The sequence below is a fragment of the Juglans microcarpa x Juglans regia genome, chromosome 6S (assembly GCF_004785595.1).
Source record: "Juglans microcarpa x Juglans regia isolate MS1-56 chromosome 6S, Jm3101_v1.0, whole genome shotgun sequence".
Classification (NCBI taxonomy): domain Eukaryota; kingdom Viridiplantae; phylum Streptophyta; class Magnoliopsida; order Fagales; family Juglandaceae; genus Juglans; species Juglans microcarpa x Juglans regia.
The window spans coordinates 13,594,632-13,614,190 of record NC_054605.1 but is presented as its reverse complement, the minus strand read 5'-3'; the positions used below and the strand labels follow the sequence as shown (position 1 = coordinate 13,614,190).

At 36.5% G+C, this 19,559-nt stretch overlaps 3 protein-coding genes across 4 annotated transcripts; 2 read left to right on the top strand and 1 right to left on the bottom strand.

Annotated features, from left to right (window-relative positions):
- The first annotated feature begins 782 nt into the window (after nucleotides 1–782).
- LOC121236723 (palmitoyl-protein thioesterase 1-like) lies at nucleotides 783–7,996 on the top strand. Its single transcript, XM_041133153.1, has 12 exons — nucleotides 783–1,166; nucleotides 2,280–2,364; nucleotides 3,692–3,743; nucleotides 3,829–3,849; nucleotides 3,942–3,995; nucleotides 4,414–4,464; nucleotides 5,132–5,194; nucleotides 5,731–5,796; nucleotides 5,995–6,033; nucleotides 6,384–6,506; nucleotides 6,684–6,776; nucleotides 7,413–7,996. The coding sequence occupies exons 1-12, from the start codon at nucleotides 1,067–1,069 to the stop codon at nucleotides 7,728–7,730; spliced, it is 1,065 nt and encodes a 354-aa protein (XP_040989087.1). The 5' UTR covers nucleotides 783–1,066; the 3' UTR covers nucleotides 7,731–7,996.
- A 1,012-nt stretch (nucleotides 7,997–9,008) lies between these two features.
- LOC121236724 (phosphatidylglycerophosphate phosphatase PTPMT1-like) lies at nucleotides 9,009–13,237 on the bottom strand. The gene is made up of 6 exons (XM_041133154.1): nucleotides 12,463–13,237; nucleotides 11,516–11,638; nucleotides 10,420–10,513; nucleotides 10,147–10,229; nucleotides 9,974–10,063; nucleotides 9,009–9,604 (listed from the first exon to the last, which is right to left on the bottom strand). Exons 1-6 carry the CDS (start codon nucleotides 12,682–12,684, stop codon nucleotides 9,164–9,166), a joined length of 1,053 nt encoding a protein of 350 aa, XP_040989088.1. The 5' UTR covers nucleotides 12,685–13,237; the 3' UTR covers nucleotides 9,009–9,163.
- A 3,482-nt stretch (nucleotides 13,238–16,719) lies between these two features.
- On the top strand, nucleotides 16,720–19,262 carry LOC121237759. 2 transcript variants are annotated; one of them, XM_041134632.1, is made up of 2 exons: nucleotides 16,720–17,195; nucleotides 17,440–19,262. In XM_041134632.1, the coding sequence occupies exon 2, from the start codon at nucleotides 17,642–17,644 to the stop codon at nucleotides 18,815–18,817; it is 1,176 nt and encodes a 391-aa protein (XP_040990566.1). In that variant the 5' UTR covers nucleotides 16,720–17,195; nucleotides 17,440–17,641; the 3' UTR covers nucleotides 18,818–19,262. The 2 variants fall into 2 exon arrangements, with proteins under 2 accessions (XP_040990566.1, XP_040990565.1); XM_041134631.1 differs by having other exon boundaries at nucleotides 16,720–19,262.
- Nucleotides 19,263–19,559: the final 297 nt, after the last annotated feature.

Here is a 19,559-nt window from a genome sequence, read left to right as displayed (position 1 = left end):
CCAAAAAATGTTCCTCAATAAAGGCAATGTGCGTGAATAAGTAGGCTACTAAAACTAAACAACTTCAAAATAATTTAACCCATCGTGTCTTCAAACAAGTTCTAATCATGTCTTCAAAATCCAGATTGTATTAACAAAAAACAATAGTTTATGGACCCTATTTTTCTAGAAATTGCTCCATGCCCTAAGCCACAATACCCATCTCAGAAAATACAAAAATCACATCTCGATGTACACATGAAGAACATAGTAGTATGAAAGGGAAAATGGTACAATATTTACCTACGAAACTTAGCAGACCATTTGGTGAAACAGAGCTGTTGGGACTTGTCGTTGGTTTGGTCCGTTCAATCAACTAGAGAGGATTGGCGGCGCTGGGCAGATGTAGGAGCATCATAAGGTGGTGTTGGGAAGAGGAAGCTGACGGACGCGGGTTCGTGGCGAGGAAGGAGGGTAGGTTTTGTGGGATTCAAATTTGGTTTGCTCCGTTCAAAGAGCTCGCAGGGAGTGGAGGCGTTGGGCAGATGGAGGAGCGCCTCTTGGTGGCACTGATGTGGAAGACGATGTCGTCGGGAGGTACTGGGTTTAGGAAGTTGATGTGGGTTGCGAGGGAGAATGGTGTTTCGCGAGATGAATTCGAATGGGGATGACAATAGAAAACCGATTTTAAAGTTGAATCAAAACGCACGGTTTGATAAAAAAAAAAAAACTGAAGCAGCCACGTGGTGTGTGTATTGTGTACACTGCTACAGTAACTGCTCTGTAGCAGATGCCTAAAGAAAGCAACGAGACGGGAAGCCACACTGTAACAAACAAGAACATTGCCGCAGAGAATCCAAAGTTCCTGACAAAGTGATACTCCAATCCGATCCAGAGACCAAAGCGATCACCGATTGGTGACTAGCACCGGTTTTAAATGTGAAGGATTCGCCATAACCAACCAACCAACTAATACAAGAACGGCAAAATCCTCCAGAAGTTATTGGAGTCGTTGTATTCATCCAAAGTCATTCATTCCCTTTGATCTTTTTATATTTTTCTTCTCCAAGTAAAACCCACAAAATTCATGGATCTTTCTTTACCAGTCATTGCCTCCATCTCTATCTTCTTCTTCTTAACCATAACCATCCCGTTTTCACAGTCCGTACCCTTCATAGTACTCCATGGTAATTTTTTTCGCTTTCAAATCAGTTTCTATCGTAGTTTTTTTTTTTTTGGTGGAATCTGTTTTAAGATGTGTGGTATTATTGGCTTTTCTTTCTCTCTTCTGGGTATTTGAATGATAGGTTTTGTTTTTCTTGGATATTAATGCTTACTGTATATGTTTAATATGGATAATCGATGCCTTTGTTTGTTGCTATTAATGGAAGCTTATGGTAGATTATAAAGGAAGGTTCTATGCTATCTTGAAGATGTTTATATTGTGAGTGTTAACTGCTGATATCAAGAATATCAAAAAAAAAATCAAGAATATTTTTCACCAAATGCATTACTGTGGTAACTGAAAATCATCAAACACCAAACTGTATTTGAGTTAACACTGTCCTTTTAAGGGTTAGGAGGAAGACAATAGAGCATGGAGATATTATACTGCTGCCCTTCGTGTATTTCCTCTGTTTCTTTTGGAATTAGTAAAGCGGGACAGACCCTTGGGATATCTCACCAAAATCCTAATTTAGATATTATGCGAGTTGCTGATTGAAAAGAGAAGAAAATAGGATTCAAGAGAGGCTGCAATTCTCAGGAGTGATAAAATTTCATTGCTTTCCTTGCGCACACACATCATTCCTGACCCTATTAAATGGGTCCAGTTATGCTTAAAGCTTGTTTAAGGTAACACGATCTGAATTTCAGTAGCTCATATCGTTTTTACCTTACCATGGTTATTACTATGTCTTCCAATTACCTTGTTAAATTGTGCAATTAACTTGCTACAAATTTAATGAAGCTTTTGGCAATCAAAGCACTTGGTTATCCTATTTTATGAGAAGTTTCAGCACAATATTTCATATACAAAATTTTCTGGGAATCCCATTCTATTTTGGCCCTGAATTTAGATATATATTGGATGTTTCAATCTCTTTCTTAAAGTTTATGAACCTAGTACATTTATGAATAATTCTTATTTATGTATGGACATTTTATTGTGTTTTGTATTCATTGTCCCTTGTTATTCTTTTATGAATTAACAGATCAGTGTGAATAAGATTATAGGGATTTTTTTTTTTTTTTTTTTTTGTTGTTGATATATGTCATACTATTCCAATGCTTCATGGCAGGCATTGGAGATCAGTGCTCCAATCAAGGAGTTAAACAGTTCACTGAGCTACTGAGCAACTTTTCTGGCACTGAAGGATATTGCATGTATGCTTGCATTAACATCTCACAGCCCTATTCTTTGAAGAAACTTTGAATGTTATCCTCTTAAAGAACACTTGTTTTCTGATCATGGATCAAATTGTATCCACAAATGAAGTTTGTTATATATGATCTTGATTGAATTATTGTGGAAACCTAAAACCATATAAATGTTTCCGCATAAAATTTTATAAAAGTTAGCTCATGGCTAGATGCTTTAAGTGCATCATTTTTTTAGTCAACCTTCAGATATGGTATTCGTATTGTCATCTAGTTGAAGGAGGTCAAAGGATACCAGTAACTGATGCTTGTTTTTTTAAGTGACCGATGGGTGGATAAGCAACAATATAGACATTTGCGCTTTTCTCAACTGAACCCAGCACCAAATCACTTTCTTGTGAGCGAAAAATTTGTAAATTACTTCTCTTTACCTCTGTCAGATTTTCTTTATTTTTCTTTTCTATTTTTCCCCTTTTGCCGTTGAGTTTGGATACTGCCTTACAGTGGTTCATCCTTGAAATTGCACATAAATAAAGTGCATTTTGCTACAAAGTGTCAAGTTGGCTAAGTTTTCTAAGTGCTTAAGATAATTCTTAAAATCCTTTAATTCATTGAGGTAAAAGGAGATTTGAGTCTTAATTTTGTAAATCACTGTAAAGCATTTATGTATCTTCCTTTGGAGTCTAGGAGTTCATGCATTCAAATTGACCGGAACAAAAAATTTATAGGACATGGGTAGCAACAGATGTAAAATGTCAGAGCGTATACCTATAAAAAAAAAAATGTCAGAGCGTAACTATATGAACTAGTTTTTGCTAAATAAAATTGTGTTATTCTTTTTTTTTAATATCACTTATAATTTTGCATTGGGTGTAATTAATTTTGAAACTTCCTGGAACAGATATGATATGTATTTGTACAAGTGTACATTTTTAGTTCCCTACATCATATACTTTTGACAGTTACTTATCAAAAGTTTCAAAATTTTCTTGAACGACCGTGAACTTGTCTTCATCTTCAAAGTATATTTATGTCTCGTTTGCATTTAAAATCTATCTCAACTCATCTCATCTCATTATTACAACTTTTCCAAATTCTCACATAAAAGATAATAAACAATTCAACTTTTCCAAATTTCAAAACTACTTTCCCAAATTTTCGCACAAAATATAATAAATAATTCAACTTTTATTCTACTATTCACAAACCATCTCAACCCATCTCAACTCATCTCTGAATCCAAACCACTTCTTAACCTCTGAACCGTTTCCTACTATCAACCTGCAAATGTTACTACGTTTTCTACAGATGTTCATATCTATCCTCATTGCAGAGAAGTTGGAGATGGAACATGGGATTCTTGGTTTATGCCTCTTGAGGAACAGGCAAGCACTTAATAAACTAGACCTGTCTTATTGGAAGTAAATTTACAGTGTCCCATAGTAATTAAATTAGTTTACATATTTGCAGGTGGAGGCTGTTTGTGACAAGGTGATATGGCTCTCTTGATTGCAGTTGCTATTTTGCTCCCTTGGATTTGGAAGTTTGTTTTTCCATTCATGTAATCCATTACCATACTACAGGTGAAGGAAATGAAAGAACTGAAAAAAGGTTACAACATAGTTGGTCTCTCCCAGGTGATTTATGAGTCAGATTTTTCCCGTTTCAAATGTCTATGTAATGTAACATGATCTACTGAAGGATGGATTATTTTCCTACTGATTAACTTTTTTTTCATTGCTTCTTATGACTTATTGACAAACTCTTAAAATAACATCCAATTTACATGACACAATCAATTGGAGCAGGCACATGGCCTGTTGAACATTTATATAGAACTCCTCTCGACTCCCCTTCCCAATAGAAGAGTTGTCACGTTCCTTCAATGGCCAGTTGAACATACCATGCTCTGATCATATGTGCCAATCAACTTATCAATTGGACTGAAGTTTTTATTTCTCAGTGCCTATTATTAAATTAAATGCTTTATGATAGCTTTTGGTTCTTGGGCAGCTTCTGTATCTCATTCATAGTGTTTTTTTTATTTATTTACAGGGTAATTTAATAGGTCGAGGTGTTCTAGAATTTTGCGATGGAGGACCTCCTGTAAGAACCAGTCTTGAATATAAACCTTGCTAGTTTAGTGTTTCCGAATTTTGTTTGACAAAATTGGAATGTTTTGACTACGCATGTTTACACCTAAATTGTGTGAAATATACTTTAAAAGACATATAAAATTTTGTTCATAGGTTCATCATTTGGCCCTTTTTTGACGAGATAAATGTACTATTCTTTCTACTTGTTTTGCTTCTTTTTTTTCTGTTGTTTTTCACTTTTTTCCTGTTTGGTGGTGGGGGATGGGAATAGGAGGTTATGACACTTTTTTTTTTTATAAGTAAACAAATAGGAGGTTATGGCACTTATGAGTAGGCAGTAGAGTATTGATGGATTTGCTCAAAATTCTCTCTCTCTCTGGATGGATGGATACTTTATTTTCTCCATTTTCTGCTTTAGGATCTACAGCATTCTGTTTTCTCATTAAAGGAAAATAAAGTTCCTTTGCAAGTGTAAATAAGGGGTGTCTCATCTATGCTTGCTCTGGCTACATGCTGCATAGGTTCATAAATCTATCTACAGCCAAATGCCTTTTTGAGTTTAGTGCATGGCTTCTGTATAATACTGTTCCTAGTCTTCTTTGACCTTTTTTTTTCCTTTTTTGTACTTGTTTGGATCTCAAGTAACGGAAAATTTTCTCTTTTAATTCTGGAAATAGGTTATGAATTTTATCTCTTTAGGTGGACCTCATGCTGGTACTGCCTCTGTTCCTCTTTGTGGTGTAAGTGCCAGAATGGCTTCCCATCATTACCACTTAATATACATTTTTTTAAGTCTCCTTGAGATTTTTAGTTGTTTTAGAGTTATAATAAAATCTAATGTGGGATAAAGCTATCTACAGATCATTGCTATTTCTCTCTTTATAAACTTGTTAGGAGTCCACCTGGATTAGCTCTTCCCCCTGCGCTTATTATGCATAACTAAGTCTTACTGGGTCCTACAACATCTCATTCAATCACAACCTTAATAATTTGAAAACATGCTCCAGATAAGATTATCGCACCTTAAGCATAATGAGGAATTGTGATGGTTTACAACCTGTGTGCACATTTTAGGTTAGTCAAGTTTGGAGTTCTTCTGAAGTTTCACTTTCTGGGTAGTGGCTAGTCCCTGCATATTATGTGTTCTGAATAATAATCACCTGGGAATAAGTGACTATCATGCCAATTGACATTGCAATGAGAAGTTGCAATCTTATTTAAATTTCCTTGAGTTTGAGTTCTGTCTTATATTCATAAATGGTTTTGTCTTCTACAGTCTGGAGTTCTGTGCATTATTCTGGACAGACTGATGAAGTTAGAGATCTACAGCGAGTATATCCAAGTATAAATCTGACTATGAATTTGCTTCATAGCATTTTAACGCGAGTATATCCAAGTATAAATCTGACTATGAATTTGCTTCATAGCATTTTAACTCCTTGAAGTCGGGTCACTACATCGTATCACTATTTTTCTTTCAAAATCCATTCTCTTTAGGATTTCTCTTGCAATACATGATGCTTGATTTCTGGAATTGCAGGATCACTTGGCTCCCAGCGGCTATCTTAAATTACCAAATGTGAGTGCTATAACCTGATAGAGGATACTAGATACTATGTTTAGGCTTTTCTACTGCACATCTCCTAGCTATACATTCTAAACCCTGTAATCGTGATATATTAGGAAAGTCCAAAGGCCAGTTCTTTTCAACTTTTAGTGGCTCAATAATCTTTTTGAATGTTGTCTGTAGTTCTTGTCTTTTCCCCTTTTCCTTTTTAAAGGGCAAAAGATTAAGGTGGCTTTTTCTTGCCACTTATCAAATATCAGTGCAAATATCATGTTTGCACTGATAATTATCCACTTCATTTTATCTCTCTCTTTTCTGACTGAAAAACCTAAACATCAGAATCAACTATTTTATATTTCCAGGCTATATCCAACTATTTAGAGAAATGCAGATTTCTTCCAAAGCTTAACAACGAACTCCCTAGTGAGAAAAACTCCAGTTACAAGGAACGGTTCACTAGCTTACAGAACTTGGTACTTATCATGGTAAGCCTTTTCTTTTTTTCTTTTCTTTTTTGTCCTTTGAAATGGGCTTATCATGGTAAATTGGAGGTTTCTTTCCATGTACTAACATTTCTTGGTCCTCTCAGACTTTTTCAGACAAATAACAATTAAGCTTATTAAGCTTTTCTTAACCTTTTTTTATATTTTTATGTTCAACAGTTTGAGCATGACACAGTTTTGATACCTAAGGAAACTGCTTGGTTCGGGTATTACCCAGATGGAGCCTTTAAGCCAGTTTTACCTCCACAGCAGGTAGTTTTTTAGATCAACCTGATCTTCTCTTTTTATCTGTGCTGCTCCTCCATCCCTCCCTTCCCCCTCCTCTCTGATACGCAGAGCAGAAGGCACAGCTATCCTTTATCTGAAAATGTTAAAACACTTCGAGTACCAATATACCCACGTTTGTTTGCAGTAGATGATGGCTGTAACTTCTATGGACAAACACATGATTACAAAGTGAAATGAGCTACTAGACAAACAGTATAATGTTAATACAGAAATCTTTGGCACCAAAACTGATATTTTTTCTTTACAATTTCTTGAGCGAGATTTAGAACATGAAAGAAACCATCCGATTACCCTTAAGAATAATTGAATACCCGTTGCATGGTGTCTCAAGGTGCTCAATAAATTAATTAGCTTTTGAAGCAATTTGTAGCAGAAAATGCAAAGCAAGTTGCTTTCAAAATTATATATATGTTTAAGGGGTAGCGCATTGTTCTGTGAAAATATGAGCTCTGCATGGTAAAAAAGCATCAGTTTATATTTTCTTGTAGCCTAAAGGGTTTTGTTCCACCCAAATTTGGCAATGTAGCTTACAGCTTCTTGTGTATTAAAACATTTTCTTGTATATTTAGTGAACTGGTTTTGTCACTCAATTTTATGCAGACACAGCTTTATGTTGAGGATTGGATTGGTTTGAAAACCCTAGATGAAGCTGGAAGGGTAAAGTACGTTAGTGTTCCCGGAAATCATCTTGGAATTTCTAAAAGCGATATTTTAAAGTATGTTGTGCCTTATTTGGAGGGCAAATCATCAAGAAAGAACAGTAATGAAAAGGATAGTGGCAATAGAGTGCAGGGAGTTCATGGTGGAGTAGTTCAAAGCAACAAGAGAGAGCAAATGGTGCCTCAATTTGAGGAGAAAGCACCAACTAAAGCAACAATTGAGGGGTCATCGCATTATTTCCGGCCGAGGATCAATTAAAACTTTCATTGCCGAACTTCTCAGGCACATGCAGAAGTGATTGCCTCATACATGATTGGAAATTACTTTGTGAATCGAATTACAAAGTCAGTTGAATTGTGTGGTGAGGATCTTAAATTGGTTCAGTTGTCCTTTTTTTCATTCCTTCTATGTATATTGGCCTCAATGTCTCTTGATGAAGCTTATGAAAGCTCTTGGATTACAATCTGTACTGTATAATTGTGGAAACATCTGTTCAATATGCAAGGACAAGTCTGGTTATATACTGATGGAACTTGGCATGATTATGTGCATTCATATAATTAAAGGATTCTACAGCTCCGTGCCATTAAGGTTTTGAAATGCCAAAGATCGGATAATTTAGTCAATTTTATGCTCTGATCCGCAGGATTGAACTGATCTCCATCATCGAAGTAGCATTATTTACAAGCACATAAATGAATTCTGTTATAAGTTCATGTTTAAACACATCAAGTACCTTAGAAACCATTACGGTAGCGATTATCAGCATATATTTATGTTCCTTGAAAGAGAGAGACTTGTAGGGTTTATTTAAGTGATAAAAATTCCAACAGACTCTGAAAAAAACCAAGAAGTTCTTCAAATATAAAGAAAACAGAGACGTGAACAGAGAAGCACTTGGATTGTTACAGCAAGTTTTGGTGGTTGTACTACAGACTCTTAATTTGCTCTAACCATCTTCAAGGAACATAGGCATGAGAGTAGGATACCCCATGAAGGACTCTTCGACAGAAAACTGAACCTAAAGCTTTAAGAAAGGGATAAGTGATTTTCTTGTAACGTTCAAGAAGTGACTATATTGTTTTTCTTTTCAGGATTTTTTCCAGATGCCTAGCCAGATTAAAGGGTTCAGGCTCCTGCTTCTCTCGGGCTTCATCAACTTCACACTTTTCATTGCGACACTGCCCCACCCATGCAAGTGGGTCATCCCCATCGAAGGCAGTGGCCACCACCTCCCCATGGCAATTTTTTCCGCTCGTTATATGCGACGGGACAAGATGTTAGACCATAATATCTGATTTCACAAATCAAAAATTAGGAACAGAAATGGTTTTTATTTTTGGGACACCTGCAACTGTTCTAGGTTTAATACCCCAGCATTAGTGAGAAACTTTCGGAGGGACTTTAATTTTGAGGGGCTAAATGCTATCTGAAAAAATGGAGGTGAGACGTGTACGGAAATGCATGAAACATTCCCTTTGTTTAATCATACCAATGTAATCTACAAAGGTATCATCACTACTTCCTTGACCCATATTGCTCAAACTTCTTACATCTTGATTCAAGTGAAATTACAACTCAATGTACAGGGTTGGGGGGGGGGGAGGAACCACAGTTTCATTTCTCCCTAATATGAACATTATTTGCCCTTAGCTGTACGCGCAAAGAAAGGTAAAAGGGCATAAAACTTATCAAGCATCTTCTATGCAATTAGGTTGGCTTTTCTGCAGTTTCTGTGGTTCTTCACAGTAGACGTGTATGTCAACACTAATTCCTCCCATATGATTAGTCTCGACTAAGCAGCTTCTCTTGCTGCCCAGTTTCTCCCCTGAGATCGTCTGGTGGGCACGGCATCGAAACCATAGGCATGAGACTCTAGCCAGAGCTGCCTGACCAGCTACACGGACCCGGTAGACCACACTTAAATCTGCCCATATCTGTCCCATAGCACCTGGATCAAGACTTGAGTCATACCCTTCAAGATCCGATTCAGTCACGAGAACTACAGCTCCATCGTCAAACGCAACAAGATCTTGTGAAGCCGCTGATACTGGGGCCTTCGTGATGAGACCAGCATTGGGGGTGTAGACAATAGCTTTTTTCACCATAAGATGGTAGTATTCCTGGACAGCCTGTAATCATCACAACCAAAAATAGTTTATATATACAAATATATATATATATATATATATATATATAACATGAGACAACTGAGTGTCATTAGTTAATTGCCAAGAAAGACAGAATGCCACTAAAAAAATAAAATAAATTTTGACCAACAAAACCAATAGAATTTAAATGGAAAACTCTCAGATAACTCACCTACTCAAAGCCTAATGACAGCATGGTTAAGAAATCTTTTACAATGCATGATAACATGGTGAAGAAGGAGTTGTCTACTAAAGACTCGATGAGAAAAAAGGAATTCCTGAATTTCCACTGCCAAATCATATTAAATGACGACATGATACTGGATGGCAAACCCAAGTTTATAAGAATACCTGCCACTGGGAAGAGGCTAAAAGCACCCTTGGGCGGATTGATCTCACATAATCATATGCAGCATCAGGTGTCATCTGCTTGTGATGCACCTATTAAAGAAAATGGACTGTCAAGAAAGGTGGGAAGTTTTCAACAAGATAGTTAAATATCTTTCCTTGGGGATGGAACTGACCAGGTAACATATTACAACAGTTGTGCTGCGCCCCCGTCCAGCTTTGCAGTGAACATAGGTACATCTTCCGCAAGATGCATTTTCTTCATGAAAATGACATAAGAAAGATCAGGTAATCCTATGGAATACCCCTCCCAGAAGAAAAATTAAATCTTATGCATTAAAAAAATTAAATAACCATGTGTCCCTGTAAATAGAATTCTGTTAGATGGCAAAAGATCTGATGTTTTATATATTCCAAAGCAGGAAAAGCAAGGTGAAAAGAATGCTCACCATGTATGAACTCTACTGCATGGTGTATATCATTCAACGATGGAGCAAAGCAGTAGTCTCTGGTAGGTATCACCAGATGGTCAATGCCATGATCCTACAAAGATTTCAATATATTAAATCGTAAGCTGAAGTTAGGTCATAATCCTAGGATCTCCTTGTAAAGCTGCGCCCAGGAAAATATAATAACCATCAAACACGTGTATCACACACAAAGTGCCCGAAAAACTATGTTGAAGAGAGAGACAGAGATGTATGCTTCCATGTCATTCAAATCAACTAAATTGATTGAGCGATTTAGAGAAGTGTGGAATTCCATGTCAGTCAAATAATTTAGGATGTCCAAATGAGACCTTGGTAAAGGTCCCATCAAATTAGTTTGGAACTCATACATCTAGAGCTAATCAACTAAAATTTTTGGACTATGATTAAACCCCTAAAATAGTTATTTTAGAAGAGAATTATTTGACCGACATGTAGGACAGACATTTTTTTATTGTAGGCGCCTAGTGCTTTATGGAACAAGAGAATTATTTCCCCCATAAATATTTATTATTTACCCATGTCTTTTTCTAAGTTCTAGAACCTGGACACCAGTGACCTCACCCACCAATCCGTGTTTATTGGAGGAAGAAGAGATACAATTAAATTAGAATATAAATTGCTCTTAGTTATTTACTAAGCAACCATCATACTACTGTATGTTTCTTCCAGAAGCAGCACAGACAGAAGAGGTTACTGATTTCTTTCCGCACACGTTTTTCGTTCACATTTAAACAAAACTTGTTTCGATACGTGAATGAAAAACCTGTGGATAGAACTGTGACATGACTCTCCTCAGGTAAAAAGAAATGCGACACCATACGAAACAAGTATTGCTCAAGTGTGAATGAATAACACTTTATCAACTTCTCGAATTATACAGTTAATCTAGCATAGAAAACAACAAACACATAATGGTCACAGGAGCTAAAGAGTTCCATATGAAAAGATTAAAAAAAAAAAAAAAAGAGAGCCATAAAGACCACTAAGCAAAGGTAGAAACCTTCAAATTTGTGAAGAATGCCCATCTGCAAACAGATCGGGATAAAATACTCACATGATATAGAGATGTCGGTACCAAAGTCTCGTAGGGTTCATTTAGTGTGACTACCCCGCAGACACCAAGCTCCTTTAGGCGGGGAACATCAACTGGAAATGGAACAGCACCTAACAGTATAAACTGAACATATGTACATTAGAATATAATTCCTACACAATAAATACTAGTCATAAAAAATTAAAAAGAACGAACACCGAGGGCACCAAAAACTTAACTACCAAATGCTCGAGATACAATGTTACAGCCATCACCGAATTAAATCTTCAAACACATAGTTTAGCGCAATTACATCAGAAAAAAAGGTAGAGGAGGAGTGATGAATGACACAAAAATACAGAACCGAACGCATATGAACTTATGAGCCAAAAAAAAGTCACCAAAGAGATAAGTAGTTAAGAGCGCCTAAAAGAACCTATAGAACCATATAACTTTTGTACAAGAAGGAAAATTTGGCAAACAAAAGCAATCAGCAGTGTACTACGAGAAAAGCCGCCAAAAAAGAATATATATACAACAGATAAGTGTGAAAAAATTCAATAAAACCACTAAGCCCATCCAAGATCCCTGAACATGCATGCAATTCAAACAGCAATCAAGTAAGAAATAACAAAAATGATACAGTTTTAATAGACTGCAAATGAATTATAAAAACAGAAGTACTACCCAAAAACATATCTTAAAAACTAAAAATTAAAATAAAACTTGCCATATAAGCTAACGAAATTCTGGCTAATAAAATATTTCAGCATCCTCTATACGCTAGTATATATTCTTGAACCAAAGAAGACATACCCAAGTAAAAAGAAGCGACATGCAAACTCATTCCAATGAAAAGCCGCAGAAAGTAACCAATATATCGCCCAAAATCAATCAACAAACACAAATATGAGACAAACCATGTAGCAAAACGGCTAGAACCAATAACAAGCAAAACAAACTTATACCTCATCCACCTTATCCCACCACCTGAACTCTGCCTGAATCTTATTCCTAACAACATTGTAGAGGAGGGTAGGATAGAATAGCGCGCGAGCCCCAGCTCCGATCAGAACCCGCTTTGCATCCGAAACGACAATGCTTCGGCCGCTGAAATCGCAATCTCCATCACAAGAATTCCTTTCTTCACCGATTTCTACCTCCCCAACTTTCAATTCCTCAATATACATAGCCTCAATTCAAACCCAACTAACTCAATTAACAACAGCAACGCGCAATTTCGAAACAAAACCTAAATTACCCAAAACACATACACACACCACACAGAAACTTAACGTCACTTTAATTATACCCCAAAATTCCCAAAAGAAAAACTCGAATATTTTCTGTTAATTCCGTAATCGAATTACAGGAGTGATGGTGAAACCTATAAATTCTACAGAAAAATAGGAAAACGGGGGATTGGAAAAGATTTTGATGGTAAAATACGGAAATCGAAGTTTCTGAGAGAGATCATAACCATATTTAGCAAAAGAACAGTCGATCGGAAAAAGAGAAGGAGGCGGAGACGATGGAGGTGGGATAAGAGATGACAAAAGGTCGATGACGGATGAATTATCTTGGGAGAGAGAGGTTTTAGATCGAAGAAACCCTAACCTAACCCCAGGATTTTGCTTGGATGATAAAATGGCATGGGTTCTACTCCTCCACCTTTTGCTCAACAAACACTGAAACAGAGAGAAAAAGACTGGGATAGAGATGGAGAGAACGACGTATGAGGAATTGGTAAGAACGGAGAGTTAAAGTGACGAGACGGTGAGGAAAAAAAGCGTGAAAGTCAAAGCCACGCAGAGTAATCAGTAATGATAAGGATTACGGACAAATCATTGACCATGTCGGCTGAGAGACCAATCCCAACCGTTAAATCTAGAGGATCAATGGTTGAGATATATTCAAGATCAAGAAATTTATCGGCCAATTTTTTCAAAAGCAAAATTGATATTTAATTTTGTTATGAATATGTATTTACGAAGAAAAATGTTATTTTGTCTATTTAATTTTTCTCTTTATTTTGATATTTTATATATTTTAATTTTTTGTTATTTAATAGTTAAAAAATGATTATTAGTATATTAATATTTTTTTATATTATTTAAAAATGCTTTAAAATAATAAAAAATATAAATAAAAAAGTTCAACAAAAATTGAATGGGATTGATGGGTCAAAAATTTATTTATTTATTTATTTATTAATCGGTCTTTCGTTTGATTTTTTTGTTAACACCACTGTTTGACTTGACAGCTTAGATCGAAATATATTTTATTTTTATTTCTTTTTATTTTTTCCATAATGAATTTCTTTTTCCGACAAAACATTTATATCGTGATTGGTTGGTTGGCAGATAAGTTATCCCATATATGCAGAATACAGAATTGATTCGAAACCGACAACAAATTCATGTCATTCGTTTGGCTTTTCAATTGTCTATCTGAATAGGTTACATAATTAATAATCTTTTTAAGACAGATGGTTTAGCCAATAAAGTAATTTATAAATTAGTGCGGTGATGTAATATGTTAAAATTATAAAATTATTTTTTATTATAAAATAAAATTATTTAATCGTATAAAATTATGTCAGATTGTAAAATTATTATTATAAAATTTTTTTATAAATATAATACTTCTTTATTCACAACGTTGTGATTGTGAAATTTGTTAATAGTTTAGATTTGTTAAACTATTCGAATAGCGTTAATAAGATAAAAAGATGATGAGTAGCATTAAATCCTTCACTGTTGATAGATCGGTACGTATCAAAAGCTCAAAATATTTTAATTAAAAGCTCGAAAATTAATTCAGTGGATGGTGTTATCTATTTCAATCTAAAGCATAGATGATGTTTGTTCAGAATATAATACAAATAATTAAATTAGTAGAAGTTTCTATCTGTCTTTTTTTCTTTTTATTCTAGGAATGAAAAAGTCAAATCTCATGTTTTAAACATCATCAAGCAACATGCACCCCTCCCCAAGTATCACCATCTATCTATTCTTCCTATCTTCACGTCTTACTGGTTTTCCCCATATATGGACCTAGAGTTAAAGTGGATATTTGAAATGGTTATAAGGGTCTCTTTGCCCGCTACAGTTCCCAGCAGGAACTCCTTAGCCTTAGGTTATCATCGTATGGACAATTGCAGACCATCTCTCATAACAATCCCTCTCTGATTTTCATTTTTTTCTCTATTCATTGTACTGTCATCTATATGAATGGTTTTGTTAGAGGAGCCATTGCTTTTCTTTTCAAAAGCAAAAACGCCCAAGCACCTATTCAATGCTTTTATGCCCTAAACAACCTTAAACCCCCCTTTAAGATTTTTCATTTCAAATCTAAACAAGGATCGGAAAAGATAAACGTTCTTTATTTTAAATTTTGTCATTCTTATTCACACTTGATAGGCGGTATATTTAAATGCCAACAACGATAGTTAGATGACTAGTACTATTAGTTAGAAAATTTAAAACCGCCTCAGCAAATAGCACATAACTTAGTTATAATATTAAAAGACTAAAAATTAAAGCGTGGGCCACAGAAACTTAATTGAATAGGAGAGAAAAGGAGAAAAGGAGGATGCATGCCTCATCAACCTACTCAATCTGACGAGGATTATCCTCTTAATTTGCCTTTCATTCTAATTCTCCACCGCAAGCAGCCTTTTACAGATTACACGTATGATCTTGAGACACCCAACATGCATCTTTGGCAGCCGGTTTAAGATATGTTTAAATCCTAAGAGATTAATGGACGTACGAGTCTGACTCAACAAAGGCACAGGATGGCATGGATGATTCTCTAGAATCCATTTATCTTCTACACTAAGTTTGGTACTCCTCCAGAAACACAATATCTAACCAGAGCTATGCCTACGCCAACTTTTACGTAGGATCGAAGTCGGTCTGCAACAGCAAGTACTGATAATTTAACATGATATGAGAGCAGAGAAGTTTAAATCCTAACTTCACCTATCAAGTCATTTCAACCGACATGTTATCTGTTTTCGCATATGTTCGTCCCTGTAAAAAAGAGAGAATGAGTATCCAAGCTAAATTGAGTAGCATCTGTCAAGTGCAAAGGTATAGAATTTCTCAGAAAGCAAAATATATACCTTGCCTCTGGTCGCAGACCATTGGCATAATCCCAAGTCTGCATGCATCCATTTTAACAAAGATTACAATAAGCAAAAATATATTCCTTTTTGTCAACATAGTTTAGGATCAGTTTTTATTTTTATTTTTATTTTATTTATTTTATTTTTTTTATTTTTTTGTGGTCTGCCAACAATGCTTGATGCAGAAATCACCAGAGAGATCAGAACCCTTCCCTGCTCTTTTCAAATGAAAATAAAGAAAGATGAACATAAATTAAGTACATCCATGTGATCTTCAGTGCTTGGCCTTTGAGAGAAGAATAGAGAGAGGTGACATAAGAAAGGCATTTTGGAATTCCCTCCTCCAAAGTTGCAAACAAGCATATATATTTTTTTTTTAATCTTTTTGAGTTTTTATGACCTCCAGAATAAAAAAGCTAGCGTACGCAGTCCAAAAGAAGAATCCTGACCACATCCACGCAACCCAATTGCCCTTTACATTCACCCTGCTTCCCAAGAGGTCCCAATTTTGATTCCCCAATATTTCCACTGATACCTTTCAGCTTTGCATTTCCCTTACAAACAGGGTGAAAAATTCCATCTCTTACAAACAGCCAAACTCACTCACCACCATGCTGACCCTTTTTGTTTTGTTTTGCACAAGAGAAATGATATTTGTAATTGTGAAGTGCGCAAGCGCCATGCAATCTCTTTAAAAAAAGTGAGTAAATACAGGACTTACATGAAAAAAAAAAAAAAAAAACTAATTTTGTAATATTGGATCTCACTTTTTTTCAAGGCGATTGCACGACACTTACGCACTCTATGACTGTATGTAGTATTACTCATATATATCATAGCAAAACTTGCCACAAACCAAACAGGGAAGTAATGCACTACATGTATGATGATGTCAAATCAATGCATCTGATCTGTTTGCCCTAAATGGCAGGACCATATGGATGGCGCCAAATTACAAGCCTTTTCCAGCTCTCTTTTTTTTTTTTTTTTTTTCCCTCTTTTCGTTTCTAATACCTTGTGCAGAAACGTGGCAAACTAGATATAATAAAAGTGTAAAATTATTCCAAGTCTGATCTCTCAACTGTGTATTGGAGAGAATTTTGGTCGGTCCTTCCAAATCAACCCTTTCAGGTTTCTGTTATTTCTTTGCTAAGCCTATCCTTTGTCACCATTTAAGCACAACCTCTTCCCAAAGATACCTAATATAAACGAAAATGAGATGAAAGACAGCACCTTTGGGTTGATTTGAGTAAATTGAAAGGCCATAAATGTCAATTGAGTGGAACCCGCCAAAAGCAACACAAAGCAAAGCCTGAAATATGCTCCATCTCCCTAGAACTTTGATCCCCAGTGCTTGCGTTTTCCACTCTTTCTCTGCTTTTTCTTAACCCTTAAGTCTCCTCTTTTTTCTTCTTTTTCTTCTTTCCTCTTCTTCCCCTTCCTCTCCTGTTTCTGCAATACAAGCAGCATAAAAAACAAAAGCTTCCATGTGTTCTTCAATGGCAGATACATGTTCTGACAACATCAAACACCAAATGATACTTCCAGAGAAAACCCAACAAAACACAAGTAAGTTTTACTCACATTTCTTATACAAAGCTCTTATAGTTATAGTTTTCTTCGTTATTCTTCCGCTCTTTCCTTCACAAGCCCCTGAGTTCATCAACCAATCTGTACTCACTAGAAGCTGGGAGCTTCTACACCTCATTTTTGTCGGTATCGCCGTCTCTTACGGTCTATTTAGCCGGCGAAACGACGAAACAGAGAAAGAAAACAACAGCTCTAAATTCGATTATGCTTCGTATGTGTCTAGATTCCTAGAAGTATCACCGGTTTTTGATGATGAAGTCGAAAGCTCATCTGGGATTGATGAGAACAAAGTCCAAACGTGGAGTAGTCAGTACCGTAGGAATGAACCAGTGGTTGTCGTAGCCCAAGAACACTCTGTTCTCGATGAACAGAGAACTACAGGAGAAAAACCGCTGCTTTTGCCAGTTCGGAGCTTAAAATTGCGTATGCCTGACCCAGGTGTCGTCAAATCCGAATTTAGTGACATCACTTCAGGTTCTATCAGTAGGTCTAATTCAAGACCGACCTCCAAAAGGTTTTCGGGCAATTCGAATAAATCTAGAAACGGGGAATTAGGAGGTTTGGATCATCTAAAATTGGAGGAGAAGTTGATGGACAATGTTGTGCTTTCTTCACCAGTTCCATGGCAATCGAGGTCTGGAAGAATGGAAATGAAAGAAGAAGTTGATAGTCCTACCCTGTTTAATCTGCCTCCTTCAATGGAGGAATCTGAATTTGATCGGTTCCAGTCTCGCACTACAAGCATTCAGATGACTGAACCATCCCGATCCAGCTCCAACACCTCTTCGCTAAAGCCGTCTCATTCACCCTCACTAACTTCGCCGAGGAAATTGTCTCCTTCCCCTTCGTTGTCTGCAGAATCACAAGCCAAAATCGCGGAGGATTTGGTGAGGAAGTGGGGCTTGTACAAATCTTCTCCCCCACCTGCACCTCCACTGCCCCCGCCGCCGCTGCAGCCAGTAGTTTTTCAATCATTTTCAAAGCGGCCTAATCCTAGACCTGTGAGTGATGTGGTTTCATTGGAGAAGGATTCGAGCAGAGTGAATTATGGGGTGGAAATGAAAGCTAGACGCCAGGCTGATGGTTTAGCAATGGGAAAATCAGTGAGAAAAATAAGAACAAGGGGAGCCGAAGATTTTGAAGAAGACGCCATGAATGGAGACTCGGAGAAAAGCCCAACGGTGGAGAAATCTGGAAGGAACATGAGGGGATCTAATCAAACATCATTCAGGACTGAGAAACTGAGGCATGAAAGCAACCCCCTAATGTCAAAGCAAGCTTTCATGGAATTCTCAGTGGAAGAGGAGCAAGCCTTTGGTGACATGGTGACTATGGTATCTGATGAAGACACAGAAAGTGAGGAGGATGATGACACTGGAGGAGGAAGTTTCATCCAAGGAGAAGGAATTCTGAGCAATGGTGGAGTGAGTTTAAACAATGTGGAAGCTGCTTCGAGCAGTGTCAGTGATGGAGGACGTGATGTGGATAGAAAGGCTGATGAGTTCATAGCCAAATTCAGAGAGCAAATTAGGCTCCAGAGAATTAATTCCCTCAAGAGATCAAGTGGGCAGATCAAGAGAAACTCTGCAAGAAAGGGTTGAAGTTCCTTCAGTCCAGAAGAGTTTAAACTGGATGGATCCAACACTGGTGTTTAAACTCTAGTTTTTCCTTGGTTCTATGTTTCTAATTTACTTAATGTTATAGTTATTTTCTCTTTGTTTTTTCCCAATATGGGCATGGACAGATCAAGATCTATCTAGAGTTCGTACTGAACTGAAAGGCAGGCCTCAAGTGAGAGAGATATATAGACATATAAAGTGAGTCCTACAAGATCAATAAACAATGTAGGACTCACTTTACATGTCTATCTTTCTCTCACCCAAGACTCTCAAATTCAAACAAAAACTTTAAGATCTTTTTCTGGCCTAGAGTGCATGGTGTACAGATATCTACTCGGTTTATATTTTGTGTAACAGCCAATTGCACCCCAATGAGTGTTGATGTTCTCTGAACTGTTGCAACTAAAAGGATGTTCTTCTAGCTAAATGACATGCCCTATTTTTTGGTCCATTTCTGCATCTAGTTCTGGATCTAGAAGAAGATGCTGACTCCCACTTAACTCTTTTCGTGTGTGGATTAATCACAGGCAAGTTCCTAGTAAAATACAGCATGATAAATGCCATTTGCATACCTGATAATGGTGCTGAGCAAAGAAGATACTCATCTTCCTTATCTGTTAGAACTATGAAAAGTGGTCATTCTAAGTGGGTTATAAGACTGGTAAACATCCAGTTAAGTGCTTGTCTTCTGCAGGGAGATTTCAATTATGCATACAGCAAAGGA

Bases quoted from the DNA above. Each gene is read 5' to 3' on its own strand.
- LOC121236723 (XM_041133153.1), top strand. From the start codon at position 1,067: ATGGATCTTTCTTTACCAGTCATTGCCTCCATCTCTATCTTCTTCTTC. The intron at 3,744-3,828 runs GCAAGCACTTAA...ACATATTTGCAG, and splicing joins TTATGCCTCTTGAGGAACAG to GTGGAGGCTGTTTGTGACAA. The intron at 6,777-7,412 runs GTAGTTTTTTAG...AATTTTATGCAG, and splicing joins CAGTTTTACCTCCACAGCAG to ACACAGCTTTATGTTGAGGA.
- LOC121236724 (XM_041133154.1), bottom strand. From the start codon at position 12,684: ATGTATATTGAGGAATTGAAAGTTGGGGAGGTAGAAATCGGTGAAGAA. The intron at 10,514-11,515 runs GTGAGTATTTTA...AAATCTTTGTAG, and splicing joins TACCGACATCTCTATATCAT to GATCATGGCATTGACCATCT. The intron at 10,230-10,419 runs GTGAGCATTCTT...ATTTTCATGAAG, and splicing joins TGCAGTAGAGTTCATACATG to AAAATGCATCTTGCGGAAGA.
- LOC121237759 (XM_041134631.1), top strand. From the start codon at position 17,114: ATGTGTTCTTCAATGGCAGATACATGTTCTGACAACATCAAACACCAA.